This window comes from Pseudorca crassidens, chromosome 19 (assembly GCF_039906515.1).
Source record: "Pseudorca crassidens isolate mPseCra1 chromosome 19, mPseCra1.hap1, whole genome shotgun sequence".
NCBI classification, from domain to species: domain Eukaryota; kingdom Metazoa; phylum Chordata; class Mammalia; order Artiodactyla; family Delphinidae; genus Pseudorca; species Pseudorca crassidens.
The window spans coordinates 35,987,888-36,012,246 of NC_090314.1; the positions used below are offsets into that span (position 1 = coordinate 35,987,888).

Sequence of the window (24,359 nt, forward strand, 5' to 3'; positions counted from 1 at the left end):
TTGCTCGCAGTTTTCAGCTTCCTTTTCTCCCGTGAGTGGGAGTGCAGTAGGCGTTGTTTGGGTTTTCCTCAGGGCGGGCAAGTCTGTCTGGCGGGAAGGGCGCGAACTCGGCCAGGAGAGTGCCTTCTGCTTTCGTCCACCCGCTTTGCAGGCCCGTCGGTTGACTGGATCACCAGGGCCTCGGGGGTTCCAGCTTGCCGAGGGAGGAGGGAATGTGAGGAAGAAAACCTGGGGAGCGGGGAGACTGCAGCTTACCTCCTTGGAACAGAGGCCTGTTATTAGCCCCGGGCCCCGCGTTACCTCGGGGCAGGAGGGGGCGACGGCGGGAGCCTGATCTTGGTTTGTCCTTTATTCAGTGTGTGGGGAAGCTTCCCCATTTTGAGATGAGTGTAGCCGCAACTGGGGCGGGGGGGGGGGTCGATTGGTTTCTAGGTTATATCTGAGTTACTAGGCCAGCCTTGAGCTGTTGGTTTAGATTTAGGGGTGAGATTCCACCAAATTTCATCCTCAGAGCTTCACAGAAACACAAAATGTTAGAACTGGAAAAGACCTTAGAATAGTGGTTCTTAACTTCTTTGGGAACACGTAAGCTTTGGTGATGGTTGTTATTGGCTTCATCATCTGTTGAGTTGGTATTTTAACCATCTCTCCATCCCCAGATCGAATTTACCTTTTTATCACCATTGCAAATAATTTTTCAGTTGATAACGGTGTATGTCATCTTCCCTCAGTTTTCAGTTATTTCCTTAGGATATATTTCTGGGTATGAGAAATCTTTGGACTTTCTCTCTAGAAAAATGCAGTCATACACAGAAATTTCTGCATGCAGTATCAAGAGATCACAGTCTTTCAATTACATCTGTGGATCCTAGGTTAAGAGAAGGTGGTTTACAAGAGGTGGGGATTAAAGTAGATCACTTCCTCTGTATCAGATGCTGGAGTTGAGGCACATTCTGTACATTACCTTATTTAATTCTTAAGTCAGTGCCTGGCTAATTTTCATAAAAACCCTATCAGGTGGATATCTCTATTTCACAGATGAAGAAACAGGCTCTGTGAGATTCACAGTGGAATTCAAATTTAGGCTTGCCTTACTTCAAAGTCCATCTTCCTTCCATTATACCCTACTGACCTTTAAGTAAGAATTATTGAGCACCTACCATGTGCCAAGGCGCTTTGTTCCTTACAACAATTTTTAAATTATGGATTTTTACAGATAAGGATCTCAGTCTAGAGAAGTGAAGAGACATGATCAGGGTAACATATCTGAGTTGTTGTCAGAACCTGATGTAGAAACTGTTTCCTAACTCCTGGTCCACAGCTTTGGCAGAATAAGGTTACAGATCCAGATTTGTTAGATTCCAAGACATGCTCTCAACCACTGTGATTTATAAGAGTATGAAATCCTTTTACTTCCATTTGTTTTGTTTATACATTTATTAATTCCAATTTTTGTTTCTAGACTTCTTTCCTAGTCTTAGGTATCTGTTTTTCTTTGAATGGCTTTGTTTCAGTATTGACTTTGATTTCTGTTGCAGTTAGGAATCTGAAGTAAACAGTAAAACATGATGTCTTCAGTATGTTCTGAGTATACAATTGGTGGGGTGAAGATTAACTTTCCTTGTAAAGCTTATCCATCACAGCTTGCTATGATGAATTCTGTAAGTATTGTTCAGCAGTTATTTTAAGTCTTTATTAAGATACAGATGCTTATAATTCATAACATACATTGAGCCTGTGACTACATTTTCTCAGATAGTAAATGGATTGAAAATATTTGCTGGGTTCATTGAAGAACATCTAACCTTCGGAAAAGTAATACTGATTGCTGCTAAACTGTATATGTCTATGATTAGGAGGTAAAGGAGAACATCCTGAAAAATGTTCTCAGCTCATTTAGAACTTCTGTTTACTTTACTGAATTACTTTGAAATAGAAAGTATTTACTATCTTTTACACAGACTACTATACTTTGCACCATAATTTTTTTGAGATATTTCAATCATATAGAAAATTAATATACAAACTTGAGTAAACCAACTTACCAGCTTTGTTAAATCTTAATATTTTGCCTTATTTACTTTATACCTTGTTTATGAGTAACAAGATAACTAATATCCTGAATTTGTTATTTTTCTTTCCTAGCCATGTTTTTATACTTTTATTGCATATGTATGTATCCATAAACAATATAGTGTATACTTTACGTTTTTATAACTTTGCACAATGATATGATATTATACTTATCTTTCTGGAGAACTTGATTTTTTTTTTTTTTACTTAATATTCTTCTTCTTATTATTATTTTTTAAGGATTTATGCCGTAAGTTTTTTTATAGACATACCTAGTATGTTGAGTTCAAGAGTTGGATCCTTTTTTCAGAGAGATTGCACCTCTTAAAATGCTCCTCTTCATATTTGTTTCATGGATTAGTTTTTGAGCAGTTGGTGTCTTACTATAAAGAAAGGAGAAACAAATCCTGATCAGAAGTACAAAGTCATTGTAACTAGTAATTGCCCCTTGTTTTCCACTGAAAATGGTAAATTCTTCCCTGGACCCTCCTCATAGTGGCTCCTATGGACCACAGAGGTTGTGAACCTGCAGATGCTCTGTCCCAGCGTAGTGCTGTTGGAAGCCTGTGGAAGGTGCAGAGACTGAAGGTGGAAGAAATGGCAGCAGCACACCAAGCCCTCCTTTCCTCACGACCTTGTTCCCTTGTCTAACATTATTTTTAAGATGTAGCCCTATTGATTGATAACTCATTTTCACTGCTGTATGGTATTCCATTGTATGAATATACCAGAATTTTATATTTGCCCATTTTCCTCTTGATAGACATTTGCGTTGTTTACATTATTTTGCAATTATAAACAGTGCTGCTATGAACTTTCTTATACATGTTTCCTTGTGTTCCTGTGGGAAAGGTTTTGGGTGTTTACATAGGACTGGATTGCTGGAGTTCAGTATCTTTAACTTTACTAGAAGTTGATAATTTCTATACAGAGTGGTTGTAACACTCCCACCAACAGTATCCCCCATTAAGTTTTCATCAAAGATATTAATGTATTCTAGTTTTACAGAAATGATGGTGCTTGCATAAGTAAGGCACAAATTGCTTTTCATTTCTTTTGTGCTTGGTATGGTTTAAATCTAACAGAATTTTAGGGAGAGATACAAAGGAATAAAGTCTAGATTTAATTAAATTCTAGTTCTCCTTTCTGCTATTGCTCTGTTCCCTGAAGTGCATGCAACTTTACTTCTTGTTGTTGTATGGAGAGAGACTTTAATGAGATAAGTTGTTGAGTTTTTAAAATTGTTTTTGTGTCCATAGATTGTCAGAGGATTAAATAGTAAGCAGCATTGTTTGTTGGAGAGCCCCACAGGGAGTGGGAAAAGCTTAGCCTTACTTTGCTCTGCTTTAGCATGGCAGCAATCTCTTAGTGGTAAGTAGTTGGTTGATGTCTTCAGGTTGCTTATTGGGACCTGAAAAAAAATCTAATAAAGTACTTTTTACCCAGAATGATTCAGCCATGTTCTAGCTAATTTATTCTCTTTTAAGACATTTCTTTATAATCAGTTATATATCTTCCAAAAGAGTTTCAATATAGCAAAATATGTTCAGTTAATCCTAAAATAATTTTGAACATAAGATAGTCCTTTATTTGACGATTCAGCATGTATATAAGAATCTAGGATTTTATTTTTATTATTTTTCATAATACTGATTATGAAAATAATTAGATGATAATTTTTATATAAAAGTTGCAAGAGATGGGGCTGTCATGATTATATAGCATATCAATACAAATAATTGCTTTTTTTGAGTAAATCCTTTAATATAGCTGCTTATCTCACAACATTAGAAAATGGAATACATAAAAAAGAAAAATTCTAGTTGACCTTTCTACTTGTTTGGATGCCAGATAAGCAGAAGTTTATTGTAATATTGTTTTTATTAATTCATATTATTTCCCATAGCTTTATTGGCTAGCAAATGTCTAGTTACTTTTGTGAAAGACTATCTAATGATACATAATGAATCTGAAATACAATATTGGTCACATTTTAGTTACATAATTAGATGACTCTGTCCTAAAGTATTAGGAGATTTTAAAGTTAACCATGGGTGTATATGTGTATGTATGTATGTGTGTATATATATGTACACACATATATATGTTTTTTGAAAAGAAATAGTTGTGTTACTGGTAAGACTATTAAAAATAAAGAGTAAATATTTTATAAGCTTTTGGTTGTCCATTCTGTTTCTTATTGATGTTTATCTTTGGGGAAAATGAGATTATCTGTTAATAAATTTTTAGTGGGAGACTCTGGAAAATAAAATTAGTAGTATTTATGTAGTGCAGATGGGAAAATAATGTCAGTACTGTTTATAGAAAATAAAATAAATTATTCAGCTTTTATATATCTATGAATTGTATATTTATACGATGTAGGCACACGAAGAACTATTACAATTTTGTATTATATTTAAGTATTGAAAATTACCTGTTTAATTTGAATATTGAATTTAAAATGTATTTTGATCCATGTATCAGAAATGATATCATGAAACATGTTTTTTGAAATAGAAGTATAATGTGGGAATAATTTAACGTTATGTGTTTACATTATTATTTTATATTGACCTTTCAAATTTTTCATTTAGGGAAATAGCAGTAATTAAGAGTATAAATAATTAAGAATATACTTTAGGTATACTTGGTATTTTAATATATCTCAATATAAATGAATACTCGAGTGGTTGTGCCTCTGTTACATTATTAATCTTTGACTGTTATTAGATTATTGTAAATCATGTAAATTGTTGATAACTTCTCTATAAATGTTTCTGGCACAAGTGTTTCTCACCTGTCCTAATTTGATGCTGCAGGATGGGTGACCAACTTGTCCAGATTTGCCAGGTACTTTCCTGGTTTTAGAACTGAAATTCTGAATCCTGGGAAACCTCCCAATCCTGGGCAAAAAATAAGGTGGTTGCACACCCTAGCTGAAGAGGAAGATTAGTGTTTTTTTAATTAGAAATATTATAAATAGAGGTTATTTCATTTTTAGGGAAGCCAGTGAACGAAGGCTTAAGTAAAAAAGCTGAAGTACCATTGTCGTGTTGTTGTACATGCCATTCAAAGAATTTTACAAACAATGACGTGAACCAGGGAACTTCATATCATTTCAACAGTCCAAGTATACCAACTTCTGAAAGAAATGGCACTTTGTCAACTTGTCAAGGTAGTTTATATTTTGTCTGGGTCTTTTGGTATCTGTAATAGGGGTCTTAATTATTGCTGTTATGAGACCTAATGTAGATAAATTTGGTTAGCATAATTGGTTATGTATTTCCACTTAATTTCTCTGGAATTATTTTGAATAATGCATAGAGTGGTCAGAAATCCTTGGAATATTTTATTCTTGGCCTCACTTTTAACTGATTCAGACATCTTGCTAGTTTAAATCATTTTTGAGGAAGCAAGGCAAAATAACTGATATTCAGAAATTGATGTTATTCGTAAGCAGTATTAATTATATGTCAGAATTTTATAAAACATTTTGATTTGTATTGTAAGGCAAAATCTAATTAGCCTCATTCACTCTTGATAAGTTTGCCTAGACTTCCGAGACCAGTATCCTATATGAGAATGAGGTATGTTTCAAATATGATCCTTAGATGTTCTTACTAGATTTATTTAAGAGAAATGTATTATCAATAACATAAGACTATTAATTTAAAGAATATTTCTTTTGCTTTGACTGTATGGAAAAGATTGACCATTACTTGCCTAAGCCAGAAACCTAGGAGACATCCTGTACACTTTGCTATTCCTTATTCCTCCATGCAAATCTCCACCTCCATTGGTAACTTCCCTAGTACAAACTACTATTTGTTCTTTAGACCGTGTAATAACTCCTTTCCTGCTTTCACTCATGCCATTCCTTAACTAATCACTGGCAGGGAGAAAAGAGGTTGCCATGACTGGCTTAAGTCTAAACAGTATCCACTTCCTAAAATCAAGGATCCAGTTGTCTTCCTCTAAAGCACATGACTGTGTGGAGGATGGTAGCTGCTTGAACCGAAGTGTGATTCTTTTAGGAATGAGGAAGAGGAAGTGGAATAGATGCCGGAGAGGTGACCAATAGTGTTGTCTACTCGGTTTTGACCCTTAACATTTTTGGCTTTCTTTCCGAACATTCTTTCAAAGGGTCATGCTTTCTGCTGCCTTCAGAGCCTTTGCTTGTGTTAGTGTCTCTTCTGAGGAAAATTTCATCTTCAACTTGTCCTGCTCTTCCTTTAGCTCTCAGCTTAGATATCACTTCTTTAAGGCAGCCATACTGATCTTTCCGTCACACTACATTTGGTTTCCCTATTATATTCTGTCATCTCACTGTGTACCTCTCCTTCATAGCACTTGTTACAATTTGTATTATCCACGTGTCTGTGTGCATCTTTTATTAATCTCTGCTTCCCCTAGCAGACTGTATACTCCATGAGGTCAGGAACTGTGTCAGTTTGCTCGCCATTGCATACCTAGCAGTGCCTGGCATATAGTAGGAGCTAGATAAATATTTGTTGTATGAATGAGTGGAATTGTTTTTAAGCTAATTATTAATATAAGAACTCTTGGCTTATAATGTTAATGTACAACCTGTATTTTTTTTTAAAGACAGCTTTACTGAAATATTCTTTATTATAACAGACTCTATATATTTAAATGGTACATTTTGATAAGGTTCGACATAAGAGTATTTCCCTGAAACTTTCACTAACATCAAGATAGTGAATATATCCATCAGCTTCAAAAGTTTTCTCATGCCCCTTTATTATCCCTCCTTTCCACCATTTTATAATTTATCCTCCCCAAACAACCACTCAGTGTTTTCAGTCACTGTAGATTAGTTTGCATTTTCTAGAGTTTATATGAATGAAATAATACAGTTTGTATACTTATTTTGCCTAGCTTCTTTCACTTAACATAATTCTTTTAAAATTCATCCATGTTGTTGCATGTATCAACAGTTGGTTCTTTTTTATTGCTGAGTAATATTCTATTGTATGGATATACTGCAAATTGTTTATGCAGTCACCTGTTGATGTGTATTTGAGTTGTTTCTAGTTTTCCCTTGTTACAAATAAAGCTGCTGTGAACATTTGTGTATAAGTCGTTGTTATGGACATGTGCTTTCACTTTTCTGGGTAAATACCTAGGAGTGTAATGACTGGATCACTTACGTTTAACTTTAAGAAACTTCAAAAGTGTTTCCCAAAGTAGTTATGCCATTTTACATTTCCACCAGCAGTGTATGAGAGTTCCCATTTCTCTGCATCCTTGCCAGCACTTGGTATGGTAAATCTTTTTAGCCATTCTAATAAGCTTATAGTGGTATCTTATTGTGGTTTTATTTTGCTTTTCCCTGATGACTTGTGATGTTGAGCATATTTTCATGTGCTTATTAGCCATTTGTATATCTTCTTTGATGAAATGTCTGTTGAAATCTTTTGCCTGTTTATTGTTTTTTTCTTATTGTTAAGTTTGGGATTTCTTTATATATTCTTGAGTACAAGCTTCTTTTTTTAATCAAGTATAGTTTTAGGTTTTACTTTTAAGTCTAAAGAGTAATTTTTATATACGGTGTGAGATGTGGATCCAAGTTCGTTTATTTTGCGTATGAATATCTAATTTTTCATCAACATTTATTGAAAAGGCTACCCTTTGTCTGCTGCATTGCCTTTGTGCCTTTGTAAAAATCAGTTTTCAATACACTTGAATTTTAATATAATTGTGAGTTAGAGTTGTTTAGAGTAGTCTCTTCAAGGATCAGATGGGGTAAATCTGGGTTGTATTCTGATGCTCTCTTTACATTTTTAAGTAAATTCTTTAAAAATATAACCTAAATACAGAAAAATGCACAAATTCTATGTGTATAGCTTGATGAACTTTCACAAAGTAAACACACTTGTGTAACTACCACTAGATGAAAAATAGGACATAGCCAACACCCCAGTGGCACTTCTCATGTTCTTTTCCTGTCACTATTCGCTCTCTCCACAGGTAGTAGCTATCCTCCCTCTGTCACCATTGATGAGTTTTGCTTCTTTATAGAAATGGAATTATATCTGTACTCTTGTGTCTGTCAGCTTTTACCTAACATATTTCTCAGATTCATTTGTGTTGTATATAGCAGTAGTTCTTATTGCTGTATTTTGTGGTATATAATAAATTATATACCATAATTTATTATTTCATTCTACAATTGTTAGACATTTGGGTGGTTTCTAATTTTGGTTATTAAAGCTATTATGAACATTCTTGTTCATTCTGGTACAGATAGGTAAACACTTTCTATTAGATATAGATCTAGGAATGGAATTGCTGGTCATAGTGTATGCATATGTTGAACTATAGTGGATACTGCCAACGTTTTCCAAAATGGTTGAACCAATTTATTCATCCCCCCTGCCCCGACTCTACATCTAGTAGTATATGGAAGTTACATTGTTCAACATTCTTTTTTTTTAAATTTATTAATTTAATTTATATTTTATTTTTGCCTGCGTTGGGTCTTTGTTGCTGCTCGCGGGCTTTCTCTAGTTGTGGCGAGTAGGGACTACTCTTTGTTGCAGTGTGCGGGCTTCTCATTGTGGTGGCTTCTCTTGTTGTGGAGCACAGGCTGTAGGTGCGCAGGCTTCAGTAGTTGTGGCACGTGGGCTCTAGAGCGCAGGCTCAGTAGTTGTGGCACACGGGCTTAGTTGCTCCGCGGCATGTGGGATCTTCCCGGACCAGGGCTCGAACCCGTGTCCCCTGCATTGGCAGGCAGATTCTTAACCACTGCACCACCAGGGAAGCCCCCAGCATTCTTGTTATCACTTGATATTCAAGTCTTTTTAAGTTTTAGTCGTTATGGTGCCTGTGTGTTGTTCTCGTGAATTTTAATTGTTATCTCTGTGGTAACTAATGAGGTTGATAATCTTTTTTTTTTAATCTTTATTGGAGTATAATTGTTAGTTTCTGTTGCACAACAAAGCGAATCAGCCATATGCATACACATGTCCCCATATCCCCTCCCTCTTGAGCCTCTCTCCCATCCTTCCTATCCCACCCCTCTAGGTCATTGCAAAGCACCAAGCCAGTCTCTCTGTGCTATGCTGCTGCTTCCCACCAGCCAACTATTTTACATTCGGTAGTGTATGTATGTCGATGCTACTCTCACTTTGCCCCAGCTTTGCCCTCCCGCCCCGTGTCATCAGGTCCATTCTGTATGTCTACTTCTTTATTCCTGCCCTGCAACTAGGTTCATAAGTACCATTTTTTTTTTTTTAGATTCCATATACATGTGTTAGCATACAGTATTTGTTTTTCTCTTTCTGACTTACTTCACTCTGTATGACAGACTCTATGTCCATCTACCTCACTACAAATAACTCCATTTCGTTTCTTTTTATGGCTGAGTAATATTCCATTGTATATATGTGCCACATCTTCTTTATCCATTCATCTGTCGATGGACATTTAGGTTGGTTCCATGTCCTGGCTATTGTAAGTAGTGGAATTGCTGGGTCATATGGTAGTTCTACTTTTAGTTTTTTAAGGAACCTTCATGCTGTTTTCTATAGTAGTTTTATCAATTTACATTCCCACCAACAGTGTAGGAGGGTTCCCTTTTCACCACACCCTTTCCAGCATTTACTGTTTCTAGGTTTTTTGATAATGGCTATTCTGACCAGCGTGAGGTGATACCTCACTGTAGTTTTGATTTGCATTTCTCTACTAATTAGTGATGTTGAGCATCTTTTCATGTGCCTCTTGGCCATCTGTATGTCTTCCTTAGTGAAATGTCTATTTAGGTCTTCTGCCCATTTTTTAACTGGATTGTTTGATTTTTGATATTGAGCTCCAAGAGCTGCTTGTATATTTTCAAGATTAATCCTTTGTCTGTTGTTTCATTTGCAAATGTTTTCTCCCATTCTGAGGGTTGTCTTTTTGTCTTGTTTATGGTTTCCTTTGCTGTGCAAAAGCTTTTAAGTTTAATTAAGTCCCATTTGTTTATTTTTGTTTTTATTTCTGTTACTCTAGGAGGTGGGTCAAAAAAGATCTCGCTGTGGTTTATGTTAAAGAGTGTTTTTCCTATGTTTTCCTTTAAAAGTTTTATAGTGTCTGGTCTTACATTTAAGTCTTTAATTCATTTGGAGTTTAGTTTTGTGTATGGTGTTAGGAAGTGTTCTAATTTCATTCTTTGACATGTAGCTGTTCAGTTTTCCCAGCACCACTTATTGAAAAGGCTGTCTTTTCACTGTTGTATGTTCTTGCCTCCTTTGTCGTAAGTTAGGTGCCCATATGTGCATGGGTTTATCTTTGGGCATTCTATCCTGTACCATTGATCTATATTTCTGTTTTTGTGCCAGTACCATACTGTCTTGATTACTGTAGCTTTGAGGTATAGTTTGAAGTCGGGGAGGCTGATTCCTCAAACTATATTTTCTTTCTCAAGATTGCTTTGGCTATTGGGGGTCTTTTGTGTTTCCATACGAATTGTGAGATTTTTTGTTCTAATTCTGTGAAGAATGCCATTGGTAGTTTGATAGGGATTGCATTGAATCTGTAGATTGATTTGGGTAGTATAGTCATTTTCACAATGTTGATTCTTTCAACCCAAGAACATGGTATATTTCTCCATCTGTTTATGTCATCTTTGATTTCTTTCATCTGTGTTTCATAGTTTTCTGAGTTCAAGTCTTTCGCCTCCTTAGGCAGGTTTATTCCTAGGTATTTTTCTTTTTGTTGCAATGGTAAATGGGAGTGTTTCCTTAATTTCTCTTTCTGATTTTTCGTCATTGGTGTATAGGAGTGCCAGAGATTCCTGTGCATTAATCTTGTATCCTGCAACCTTACCAAATTGCTGATTAGTTCTAGTAGTTTTCTGGTGCCATCTTTAGGATTTTCTATGTGCAGTATCATGTCATCGGCAAATAGTGACAGTTTTGCTGCTTCTTTTGCAATTTGTATTCATTCTATTTCTTTTTCTTCCCTGATTGCTGTAGCTAGGACTTTCAAACTATGTTGAATAAGAGTGACGAGAGTGACATCCTTGTCTTCTTCCTGATCCTAGTGGAAATGCTTTCAGTTTTTCACCATTGAGTGTGATGCTTCCTGTGTGTTTGTCATATTTTGTCTTTATTATGTTGAGGTAGGTTTCCTCTGTGCCCATTTTGTGGAGAGTTTTTATCATAAATGGATGTTGAATTTTGTAAAAAGCTTTTTCTGCATCTGTTGAGATGATCATATGGTTTTTAATTTGTTAATGTGGTGTATCACATTGATTGATTTGCATATACTGAAGAATCCTTGCATCCCTGGGATAAATTCCACTTGATCCTGGTGTATGATACTTTCAATGTGCTGTTGGATTCTGTTTGCTAGTATTTTGTTCAGGATTTTTGCATCTATGTTCATCAGTGATATTGGTCTATAATTTTCTTTTTGTGTAGACTTTTTGATGATGGCCATTTTGACTGGTGTGAGGTGATATCTCATTGTAGTTTTTCATTTTTTTTTTTTTGGCCACCCTGCATGGCTTTGGGATTTTAATCCCCCGACCTGGGATTGAACCCGGGCCCTCGGCAGTGAGAGCGCAGAGTCCTAACCACTGGACCGTCATTGTAGTTTTGATTTGCATTTCTCTAATAATTAGCGATGTTGAGCATCTTTTCATGTGCCTCTTGGCCATCTGTATGTCTTCTTTGGAGAAATGTCTGTTTAGGTCTTCAGCCCATTTTTTGATTGGGTTGTTTGTTTTTTTGATATTGAGCCATATGAGCTGTTTGTACATTTTGGAGATTAATCCCTTTTTGGTTGCATCATTTGCAAATATTTTCTCCCATTCTGCAGGTTGTCTTTTTGTTTTGTTTATCATCTCCTTTGCTGTGCAAAAGCTTTTGAGTTTAATTAGGTCCCTTTTATTTTTTTTTAACATCTTTATTGGGGTATACTTGCTTTACATTGTTGTGTTAGTTTCTGCTGTATAGCAAAGTGAATCAGCTATATGTATGCATATATCCCCATATCCCCTCCCTCTTGCATTTCCCTCCCACCCTCCCTGTCCCACCCCTCTAGGTGGTCACAAAGCACTGAGCTGATCTATGAGTCTGCTTCCCGCTAGCTATCTATTTTACATTTGGTAGTGTACATCCATTTGTTTATTTTTGTTTTTATTTCCATTACTCAGGGAGATGGATTGAAAAAGATATTTCTGCGATTTATGTCAAAGAGTGTTCTGCCTGTGTTTTCCTCTAAGAGTTTTTTTATAGTATCCCATCTTACATTTAGGTCTTTAATCCATTTTGAGTTTATTTTTGTGTATGGTGTTAAAGAATGTTCTAATTTCATTTTTTTACATGTAGCTGTCCAGTTTTCCCAGCACCATTTATAGACGTCCCTCTTGAAAGCATATTTCTAAAAATGTTTGCTGTGTCTTTGTTAAAGTATACTGAGCGGTAAATAAGTGCTTTTAAAGATGTTTAGCATTTCCTATTTTAAACTATGTTATGAAGTTTTTAGAAATAAGTCTTAACATCTTTTTTAAAGTTGAAGCATAGTTTATTTACAGTATTATCTTAGTTTTGGGTGTACAGCATAGTGATTCAATATTTTTACAGATTAAAGTCTTACATCTTGATTTCAATTTTTTTCTAAAAATATTACCTAAATGTAAGTTATTTATACTGATTTTTTATGACTTCTTATATAAGACTCTCCTGAAAAAACTACACTGGCTGCAAAGCTATCTGCTAAGAAACAGGCATCCATGTACAGAGATGAAAATGATGATTTTCAAGTAGAGAAGAAAAGAATTCGACCCTTAGAAACTACACAGCAGGTAAACAGTTTATTGGCAGTGGAATAATCCCATTAGTTATAGCTGAACAAGGTAGTCAAGTATCAATCATTTTTCAGTGGCATCTGTAGAGATTATTTTGGGTAGTGTCAGATGTGAATTAAATGGTAAATTATTATAATTTCATTGTATAGAGTTACTCATTACAAAGGAGTTTATTATAGTAAATTATTCATAGTAGCATGTCATTAAAGTGAAACTGAATGGTGCTTTCTTATATATAAGGAATTTGACAATAAAATATTTACTTAAGGCGTGTATCAGTAACAGAGCTACTTGGTACTTTTTAACTCCTCTGTTGTTTTTATCTAATAATGGCATTTTCTTTTGGCTAATATACCTCTGATATGAATATTTAGGTCATAGATACTTTTGGTATTGATAGTTTTAATGTAATGACAAGGTTTACTGTTATTTATTGAGTTTTTAATATCAATACATTATAAAATATGTTTATTTCTAAAAATTATTGAAGAACCGAAATTACTAGAAATTTTTTTTTTTTTTTTTTGCGGTATGCGGGCCTCTCACTGCTGTGGCCTCTCCGGTTGCGGAGCACAGGCTCCGGACGCGCAGGCTCAGCGGCCATGGCTCACGGGCCCAGCTGCTCCGCCGCATGTGGGATCCTCCCGGACCGGGGCACGAACCCGCGTCCCCTGCAGCGGCAGGCGGACTCTCAACCACTGCGCCACCAGGGAAGCCCCACTAGAAATTTTAAATGAAATGTTTTCATAGGTGAAAACAGTGTTTTCTCATAGAGTTCATGGCATTGAGGTAAGGAGGATGGACTTTAATAGACTTAGTTACAAATAAAAAAGATTATTAAATTAACATGTCCTTTTTAGATAATTGTATATTTTTAATTGAATATACTCAAAAGGTATTTGCATTTTTATGTAGTTTATCTGTTCCATTTACAATCTTTATTAACTTCCATGATTAAACCTTGTTTTTAGAAATAGAATGAAATCGTTTTCTAGTTTTATATTTGGAAAATCACCAATTACAAATGAAGTATCTCTAGAGATTTCTTTCCCACAAAATGTGTACTTAGAGTTGGATGTTGTGAGGTAGAGCTCAATGTATAGCATTTATTCCCTGACTTCATTGGCTCTCATTTCTTTTTTGTAGGAATGGAATTATCGACAGAAATGCTTCTTTTCCTCTTTATAATTTAAGTAAATAGGTTTTGGCAAGTAAGAAAAAGCATAGATAGTTTGGAAAGAAAACAGTGGTGTTTATAAAAGAAATTTAGTCAAATACAATTTGGATTATCAAATATCTAGTAAGTAATATAATAATAGTAATCAAGTAATTTATTTCATCAGGTAGGAAATAATGAATATTTACATTTAAAGTTTTTATTCTGTGTTTTTTTTTCAGTTTAGAATAAGGTTTCCATTTTTATTTACTTTTATTTTCCAATTAGATATGTAATCGGACTTTGCCATAATACTATTCTTGGTACCCATATGGTGGGACTGTTTTATGGGAAGATCATTTTACAATGCTATAGTTTTGCCACATCATTAATTAAAGCTATTTTGGTCGGAATTTGAGAGGTATTACTGTATTCTGTTTTATTTAAGTCTTATAATAAGGTGCCTATTTGTTTTTAGAAACTTTTTGATTGTTGCCAGTGAGAAATAGTCATTTTTTTTAATGCTGAAAACACGTTATAGCTATTCTGATCTTTGAGAGCAACTAGCCTCATCAAACTTCCTAGTTACAATAAATTTTATTTTGGTTCTGTATTTACAGATTAGAAAACGTCATTGTTTTGAAAAGGAGGTGCACCATTTGGATGCAAAAGTTGTTTCAGGAAAGACCACAAAACTCAACTCCCCATTAGGAAAGATAAACTCCTTTTCTCCACAAAATGTATGTATTTATGCCATTGTTCAGTTTAAAGAAGGAAAATGTGGAATTTGCTAAATCCATTTTTGAAAAAGATGAAGAATAGTGTAATCAAAGAAGAGTAGAAAACAACTCAGAGGTGCTAAGTGCTGTCACATGTCTTCTGCTGTGTGAGATGGTAAACCTATGCTCTTTGTGCCCCAGTTTCCTCATTTATAAAATAAGAGAATTGGACTAGAACGAGATCTGAAAGTTTTTTTCCTCTTTTACATTCTAATGTTTGTGAACTCTACTTCCTAGAGTTCTTTCAGTGTCCTTAGGGCATTAGTTCTCAAAGGAGTGGTCCAGGGAGCTCTGGAGATTCCTGAGATTTTTTTCCAGATAGTCTGTGAGGTCAAACGTATTTTCATAGTGATGTTAAGATGTTACTTACCTTTTTTTTTTTTTTTTTAACCGTCTTTGACATTTGCACTGATGGTACAAAAGCATAGGTTGGTAAAACTGTTGGTGCTTTAGCACAATAACGGTAGTGGCATCAACCTGTATTAATAGTTATTTTCTTCACTGTCGTTAATGCATAGTTAAGAAAAGCCAGTTTCATTTAAGTCCTTGATGAAGCAGTAAAAATTACTAATTTTATTAAATCTTCACCCTTGAGATTTTTAACATTCTGTGTGAAGAATAGAGTAGTTTTCGTAAATCACTTTTGCATTCAGGAGTAGGATGGTTTTCTTGAGGGAAAGCACTTATAGGATTGTTTGGATTGTGAGCTGAACTAGCCACTTTTTTCACAGAACATTGTTTTTACTTGAAAGAATAACTGAGACTAACTTCGGTAATTCTCGAAAATAAACAAAGTGAGCCTGATAAAATTTGAGTTTTCAGTGAAAAATCAGAATTTTGAAAAATTGTGTATACTACTGTGAGCTTAGCAGTTTTCTGATACTTAAAGACTGATGATATTTATTGGTGGTGATATTGTATACGTGACTTTTTGATATTGTATAATGAAATATGTTTCATTTATATAGTTTTATATAAATGGAATCATGCCTGGAATTTTTTATTGAATTCCAAATATTGTGAAGTTTACCTTGTTTTGGGTACTGGATATTATTGTATTTCTATAAGTACTCTTGAGTTTTGCTCTGGGATGCAGTTAAATTACTTGGAATCAGCTTGATCCTTTTGGTTCATGCTTTTAGGATTTGTTAGGTAGGACCTGAGCCGGGTTTAGTTTTGGGCTACCTCAGTAGAGGCTACCTCCTTTTGAGTCCTCTACCTAATGCTCCATGAACTGTGAAGTTTTCCAGCCTGGCTGGTGGGAACAGGCACTGTTCCATGCTGTCTGTGAGTGTCTCATCATTTCAGGTGGTTCTTGCCACTATCTTGGATTGTTTCCTCATTGGCATGTGCTGATCAGTACTCTAGTAGATACTTGAGAGGTCCTTCTGCAGATCTCTGGAGTGCATTCTTTGTGCAGCACTCTCCATTCTGCTTCTTCTCTGTGAACTTTAGTCTTGGTGTCCCTGGACTCTCAGCAGTGTCTCTTCAACTTGGGTTTGCTGGACTATATCTGGGTTCCCCTTCCCCATGCCGCAGCATGCAAACTCTCAGGACAACAAGCTGAAAGAATCATAAGGCTTAATCTCATTTGTTTCCCATCTCTCAGGGATCACTCTTCCTTACCTGATGTCCTGTATCTTAAAAACTATTGTTTCATATAGTCTGTCTGTATTTTTAGTTTTTCAGGTAGGGGATGAAACAACTCACTGACAAATTCCAGAAGTCTTTAGATGGCTTATAAAGCTCCTGTTTACCGGTACAGTCTTTAGGCCATTATAAACTTTTTGCATTCTTTTGCCCCTTCTCCTCTTTCCCACTTTTTTTGTCTGACTTCTGATAATCCTTCAGGAAGCCTTCCTTGGTGTCCCCAATTTTGAGTTAGATTCTCATCTGGAATGTTCCTTGTATTTCTCAAGAACATTTTCTTTTTTTTTTTTAATTAACATTTTATTTTTATTTTATGTAATTAAATTAATTAATTTATTATTTTATTATTTTTGGCTGCATCAGGTGTTTTTTTTTTTATCATCTTTATTGGAGTATAATTGTATGGATATGTATGTTCCTATTACCATTTTCTTAATTGTTTTGGGTTTGTTATTGTAGGTCTTTTCCTTCTCTTGTGTTTCCTGCCAAGAGAAGTTCCTTTAGGATTTGTTGTAAAGCTGGTTTGGGCGTGCTGAATTCTCTTAGCTTTTGCTTGTCTGTAAAGGTTTTAATTTCTCTGTCAAATGTGAAATGAGATCCTTGCTAGGTAGAGTAATCTTGGTTGTAGGTTTTTCCCTTTCATCACTTTAAATATGTCCTGCCACTCCCTTCTGTCTTGCAGAGTTTTTTGCTGAAAGATCAGCTGTTAACCTTATGGGGATTCCCTTGTATGTTGTTTTTCCCTTGCTGCTTTTAATATATTTTCTTTGTAGTTAATTTTTGGTAGTCTGATTAATATGTGTTTTGGCATGTTTCTCTTTGGATTTATCCTGTATGGGACTTTTCTGTGCTTTTTGGACTTCATTGACTATTTCCTTTCCCGTATTAGGGAAGTTTTCAACTATAATCTCTTCAAATGTTTTCTCAGTCCCTTTCTTTTTCTCTTCTTCTGGGACTCCTATAATTCGAATGTTGGTGCGTTTAATGTTGTCCTAGAGGTCTCTGAGACTGTCCTCAATTCTTTTCATTCTTTTTTCTTAATTCTGCTCTGCAGTAGTTATTTCCACTATTTTATCTTCCAGGTCACTTATATGTTTTTCTGCCTCATTTATTCTGCTATTGATCCCTTCTGGAGAATTTTTAATTTCATTTATTGTGTTTTTCATCATTGTTTGTTTGCTCTTTAGTTCTTCTAGATTCTTGTTAAACGTTTCTTGTATTTTCTCCATTTTATTTCCAAGATTTTGCATCATCTTTACTATCATTACTCTGAATTCTTTTTCAGGTAGATTGCCTATTTCCTCTTTGCATCAGGTCTTAGCTGTGGCACACGGGATCTTTCGTTGTGGCGCACAGGCTCTTCGTTTCAGTGTACAGGCTTCTCTCTAGTTGTGGTGTGCGGGCTCCAGAGTGCACAGGGCTCAGTAGTTGTGGTGTGCAGGCTCTCTAGTTGTGTCATGTGGGGTCCAGAGTGCGTGGGCTCTATAGTGTTGGCACGTGGGGTCACCAGTTGTGACACGCAGGCTCAGTAGTTGTGGTGCGTGGGCTTAGTTGCCCTGCGGCATGTATGATCCTAGTTCCCTGACTAGGGATCGAACCCACATCCCCTGCATTGGAAGGCGGATTCTTAACCACTGGACCACGAGGGAAGTCCCTACTTCCCAGTTTTTAACACTTACCTTACTCTTAATATCCTCTCCACAGGCTCTTAGTTCCATTATGGACAACACCAGTTTCTCTGAGACCTCCTTGAAGACTGTGACTGTTTTATTCATCTTTTTGTTTCAAGCACCTAACGTAGTGCCAGGAACCTAGTTGTAGACTGAGTAAATGAATACGATAATCCCTGCCCTCAAAGAGCCTTCTTTTAAATTCTTGAAAATACTGAGTGGGGGAAAAGAATAGTCAGTTATCTTCAGAGAAGGCTTATGTTTGGAGAAGTCATCTCAGGAGTTTTTAATGTCAGTAAAAATATATGCTTTATGTTTGCCAGTGTTTTCTTGCTCATTTTCTTTCACTGTACCTTATTGTCTTCATAGCCCTTACTATTTGAATTTATTAGTCTACTTGTTTATTATCTATTTGCCCTGTTAGAATGTAATGTCAATCTTTTTCACGGGTATCTCGGCTACCTAGAACAGTGTATGGCATATATTAGTTGCCCAATAAATATTTGTTGGTAGGATCTTATTGAATTCTTATAATGACTTTGAGGCAGGTACTATTGTTATTCTCATCTTACAGATAAGGAAACTCTGAGAAGTAAGTAATTTGCTTAAGGTCACAAAGCTGGCAAATAGTGGAGTTAGATCCTACCTAAGGAGTCTGATGCTCTGGCAAATGCTCTAATTACTTTATTATACATTCTCTAAAATGCCTCAGAAATTCTGGAGCCGTGTAAACAGTATTCTAGCACCAAGATAAGGGAAAAAATATGTAGAAGCCTCAAGGCTAAAGAAATCAAGTATAGAATAATATGATTGATAATAGCTAAAATAAGATAAAGTTTTTTGTTTTTTAAGGATTTTTTTTGTTTCGTTTTGTTTTTACTGGTTAAGAGAATGAGCTCAAATCAGAGTGCCTGGGTTTTAATCACAGTTCTGCTCTTTACAACCTTTGTAACCTTGATTAAGGTTTTAAACTATTGCTACTTCATTTTCCCATTTGTTAAATGGGGATGGTAATAGTATCTATCTTACAGGGCAGCTAGAGGATTAAACAAGTTAATACTTATAAAGTGCTTAGATTATACTTGGCATATCTTGGAGCTTATTAAGTGGTAAGTGGTAGTAAAAGTATCATCAGCAGCAGTTGTAGTAGCAGCAAATACTTACATATTTGTATGCTGCTGATAAAAGGTATTATATAATACTGGTTAATAATATTAATTTTCAGAAGTTAGGTTTATAATTAGCAAATTCTTTTAATATGTGTTAAAGATGTTTATAGCTCAACCTGTTTAGGATCTAGACCACTTGACCATAAGCAGAGCTACTGTGCTCCTGGCTGAGTATCTTAATTTTAAACTAAGTTCTTTGATTGATTTCTTGTTTTGGTTATATACTATGTTGATCATTTATTATGATCTTCTTATTGGCAAAGTATAATTGTATCTATACATGTGTATCTATATCTTTATATCAGTTTTATTTTTAAACCAGAAGTTACAAGTTTTCTTCCTTGGCTTTAGCTGGTATAGGTCTACATTGCTTTAGAAATGCAATAATTTTTCATAGATGGGTGATTTATTACTCATAATGTTAAAGGTATGGGTTTCTGACAATTTCTTATAAGTTTGAAGATTTATTGAAGAAGCTAAATCTCAACTAACTCTAGTAACTCAAATGGTAACATTTCACTAGTCAACAGAACTTTTGTTTGTAAGAAGACATAAGTGATATATGCCATACTAATTAAGCATGCATAAAGTAAATTTGTCAGACACCAGAGTACTTTTGCAATGACAGAAAAGACCATATGGCCGAGCTCTAATATTTGTTCTTTTTTTGATAGTCTATAGTGAAAAGCATGAATATATAAAGTAACTTTATGAAAACCCCCACAAATACTTAGGTAAAATGATCTGTATTCTCAATGCAATTTTTTTTGTTTCTAACAAAAATAGAGTAAGCAGTTACAATAGAAACATAATTAGTACAAAATGTAAAGTTTTAGCTAATGTGAATGTTTCTTCCTTTTGTACTTTAGTAAATTGTTAGTGAATTTTAGTAAATTGTTAAGAAAACCTGTAGTTTTTTGTATTTTGGCTATCATCTTAATTTTAAAAGCTTATGGTAATATTTTTAATAAATCTTACATGGATATTTAGCAGTAAATAATACTTCTCGTTTTTCAGAGAACCAGGGCTAAACATTTTCATGGATATAATATAATAAAGAATAATGGCGATACGTGTAGGGGTAATTTATTTAAAGAAACGAGTCTTTGAGTATAGTAATATGTTTTTCCCTGCTAGAAATTTACTTTGGTTTCTGGTACAACTTTTTTTCTCTTTCTCTTTTTTAATGAAGGTATAATTAACATTTAATATGTTAGTTTCAGGTGTACAACATAATGCTTCAATATTTGTATACATTGCGAAATGATCACCATAAGTCTAGTTAATATCTGTCACCTTACATAGTTACAAGATTTTTTTTTCTTATGATGAGAGCTTTTAAGATTTACTCTCTTAGCTGCTGTCAAATATTTAACACAGTATTATTAACTGTAGTCACCATCCTGTACATGACATCCACATGACTTATTTATTTTATAACTGGAAGTTTGTACCTTTTGACCTCCTTCACCCATTTCTTCTGCTCTTCACCGCCATCTCTAGCAGCCACCAATCTGTTCTCTGCATCTGTGAGCTTGTTTTTTTTGTTTTTGCATTGTTTTTGTTTTTAGATTTTACATACAAATTTGCCTTTCTCAGTCTGACTTATTCCACTACACGTAATATCCTCCATGTTCATCCACGTTGTCCCAAATGCCAAGATTTTATTCTTTTTTATGGCTGAATAATATTCCATTGTGTATATATACATATACATATACGTGTGTGTGTGTGTGTGTATACACACACACACCACATTTTCTTTATGCATTCATCCATCTATGGACACGTATTGTTTCCATATCTTGGCCATTATAAGTAATGCTGCAGTGAACATGGGAGTGCATATATCTTTTTGAGTTACTGTTTTCATTTTCTTCAGGTAAATTCTCAGATGTGGAATTCCTGTATCTTGGTTATTCTATTTTTAATTTTTCTGAGTAACTTTCATACTGTTTCCATAGTGACTGCATCAGTTTACATTCTGCCAACAGTTCACAAGGATTCCCTTTTCTCCACATCCTTGCCAATACTTGCTGTTTTTTGTCTTTTTGATAATAGTCATTTTAACAGGTGTGAGGTGATGTTTCATTGTGATTTCGATTTGCATTTCCCTGATGATTAGTGATGTTGAGCATCTTTTCATATACTTGTTGGCCATCTGTATGTCTTCTATGGAAAAATGTCTCTTCATATCTTCCGCCATTTTTTGTTCAGATTGCTATTGAGTTGTATGAATTCTTTGTATATTAGATATTCGTCCCTTATCAGATACATGATTTGCAAATATTTTCTGCTTTTCAGTAGGTTGCCTTTTCACTTTGTTGATGGTTTCCTTTGCTGTGCCGAAGCTTTTTAGTTTGATGTAGTACCCCTTGTTTATTTTTGCTTTTGTTGCTTTTGCTTTTAGAGTCAGATTAAAAAAACTATTGCCAAGACCTCTGTTAAGGAGTTTACCCACCTATGTTTTCTTCCAGGAGTTTTATGATTTCAGGCCTGAGGTCCAAGTGTTTAATCCATTTTGCGTTAATTTTTGTAGGTAATGTAAGATAGTTGTTCAGTTTCATTCTTTTGCATGTGGCTGTCCAGTTTTCCGAGCACCATTTATTAAAGAGACTGTCCTTTCCCCATTGTATAACATTTTAAAATCATTGCAAAGTGGCTTGCTATAAATCACGAAAAATATTTTCTGTAAATTCTGGGATAGATGATTTCATAAAAAGTAGAAGAAAAATGTAGTTTCATGATGTTTACTATTTATTTTATATCAGTTTCTGAAGTGAGTTTATCACCAAAACTTTTAGATAAAGTAATTTTAGAAATGCAGTCCATATTTTAGAACTTTTCTTATGTTGAAAGATCATATGCCTCATATTTATGTATCATATTTTAATCTAGATTATCTACAGATTTGAATAAAGTAAATTGAGGAACATGGGAAAGAAACATTTCTTTTTAGGACCTGTTCCTTCAAATGGGAGGAAAAAGAGGGTGGGACTAGATTTAATATACCTTATATCCCATTTAACTGTGATACCTCTAAATTCTAATGATGCTTTTCCTATTTTGATCCTTATAAGATTATATTAGGGAGCATTTATTTTTTAGAAGAATAGTTATTTGGATTGGTATATTAATTGTTTAGTTCTCTTATCCCCACAAAGATATAAATGCTACAGTTTTCATACATTTAAAAACTGCAGTTGTATTATTTTCTGGAAAACTCTCCTCCATAAATTAAATGATAAATTAGTTTAATGATTTCTGTTTTCCTCTAAATTTGACATTAAACTGTTTTATGTTTTTCTTTTAAGTCTTCTTAGTTTTTATGAAAATAATTTAGCTTCCAACCTGTGAATTGAATTGGGTAGTTGTCTTTTTACCTTCCTATCATCTCCAGTTTCCTCACTCTCTTCAAGTCAGAAAATGGTGTCAGTACCTCCTCTATTAAATGAATTACCTTCCAATGACCCCTGCTTTTTCCCTTTCCTTGCATTTTACTTAGTTATTTATTATTTTTTAATACATCTTTATTGGAGTATAATTGCTTTATGATGTTGTGTTAGCTTCTGCTGTACAACACAGTGAATCAAGTATATGCATACATATATCCCCATATTCCTTCCCTCTTGAGCCTCCCTCCCACCCTCCCTATCCTACCCCTCTAGGTTGTCACAGAGCACCGAGCTGATCTCACTGTGGTATGCAGCAGCTTCCCACTAGCTACCTATTTTACATTTGGTACTTGTATATATGTCAGTGCTACTCTCTCACTACGTCCCAGCCTCCCCATCTCCCCACCCCCATGTCCTCAAGTCCGTTCTCAATGTCTGCATCTTTATTCCTGCCCTACCACTAGGTTCGTCAGTACCATTTTTCTAGATTCCATATATATATGCGTTAGCATACAGTATTTGTTTTTCTCTTTTTGGCTTCACTCTGTATGACAGATTCTAGGTCCATCCACCTCACTACAAATAACTCAATTTTGTTTCTTTTTATGGCTGAGTAATATTCCATTGTATATATATACCACAACTTCTTTATCCACTCGTCTGTCAGTGGACATTTAGGTTGTTTCCATGTCCTGGCTATCGTAAATAGTGCTGAAAATGAACATTGGAGTACATGACTCTTTGAATTATGGTTCTCTCAGGGTATATGCCCAGTAGTGGGATTGCTGGGTCACATGGTAGTTCTATTTTTAGTTTTTTTAAGGAATCTCCATACTCTTCTCCATAATGGCTGCACCAATTTACATTTCCACCAACAGTGCAGGAGGGTTCCCTTTTCTCCACACCCTCTCCAGCATTTATTGTTTGTAGACATTTTGATGATGGCCATTCTGACCAGTGTGAGGTAATACCTCATTGTAGTTTTGATTTGCATTTCTCTAATGATTAGTGATATTGAGCATCTTTTCATGTGTTTGTTGGCCATCTGTATATCTTCTTTGGAGAAATGTCTGTAGGTCTTCCGCCCATTTTTGCACTGGGTTGTTTGTTTTTTTGAGATTGAGCTGCATGAGCTGCTTGTATATTTTGGAGATTAATCCTTTGTCAGTTGCTTCATTTGCAAATATTTTCTCCCATTCTGAGGGTTGTCTTTTCATCTTGCTTATGGTTTCCTTTGCTGTGCAAAAGCTTTGAAGTTTCATTACGTCCCATTTGTTTATTTTTGTTTTTATTTCCATTACTCTATGAGGTGGGTCGAAAAGGATGTTCCTGTGATTTATGTCATAGAGTGTTCTGCCTATGTTTTCCTCTAAGAGTTTTATAGCATCTGGCCTTATATTTAGGTCTTTAATCCATCTTGAGTTTATTTTTGTGTATGGTGTTAGGAAGTGTTCTAATTTCATTCTTTTACATGTAGCTGTCCAGTTTTCCGAGCACCACTTATTGAAGAGGCTGCCTTTTCTCCATTGTATATTCTTGCCTGCCTACATTTTATTTATGTATTTATGTATGCATTTCTTTTTGGTCTCACCATGCGGCATGTGGGATCTTAGTTCCCCCTACCAGGGATTGAACCCATGCCCCCTGC

General features: G+C 35.0%; 1 protein-coding gene and 1 pseudogene across 8 annotated transcripts in view; one reads left to right on the plus strand and one right to left on the minus strand.

Moving 5' to 3' along the window:
• The window catches only part of BRIP1 (BRCA1 interacting helicase 1), a 202,323-nt gene that overhangs the window by 157 nt on the left and 177,807 nt on the right, over positions 1-24,359 (plus strand). For 5 of the 8 annotated variants that reach the window (XR_010937588.1, XM_067716377.1, XM_067716382.1 and 2 more), the window contains exons 2-6: positions 1,539-1,661; positions 3,333-3,444; positions 5,078-5,251; positions 12,762-12,889; positions 14,669-14,788. Coding sequence is in view for 7 of the 8 variants with exons in the window: in XM_067716377.1 (XP_067572478.1) it covers positions 1,566-1,661; positions 3,333-3,444; positions 5,078-5,251; positions 12,762-12,889; positions 14,669-14,788 (630 nt within the window). In the remaining variant the exon portion in view is untranslated. Of the gene's footprint in view, positions 1-1,538; positions 1,662-3,332; positions 3,445-5,077; positions 5,252-12,761; positions 12,890-14,668; positions 14,789-24,359 lie in introns of those variants that run through there. The other 3 variants (XM_067716379.1, XM_067716380.1, XM_067716383.1) reach the window with 2 other exon arrangements.
• On the minus strand, positions 2,431-2,840 carry LOC137212532 (cytochrome c oxidase subunit 7C, mitochondrial pseudogene; annotated as a pseudogene).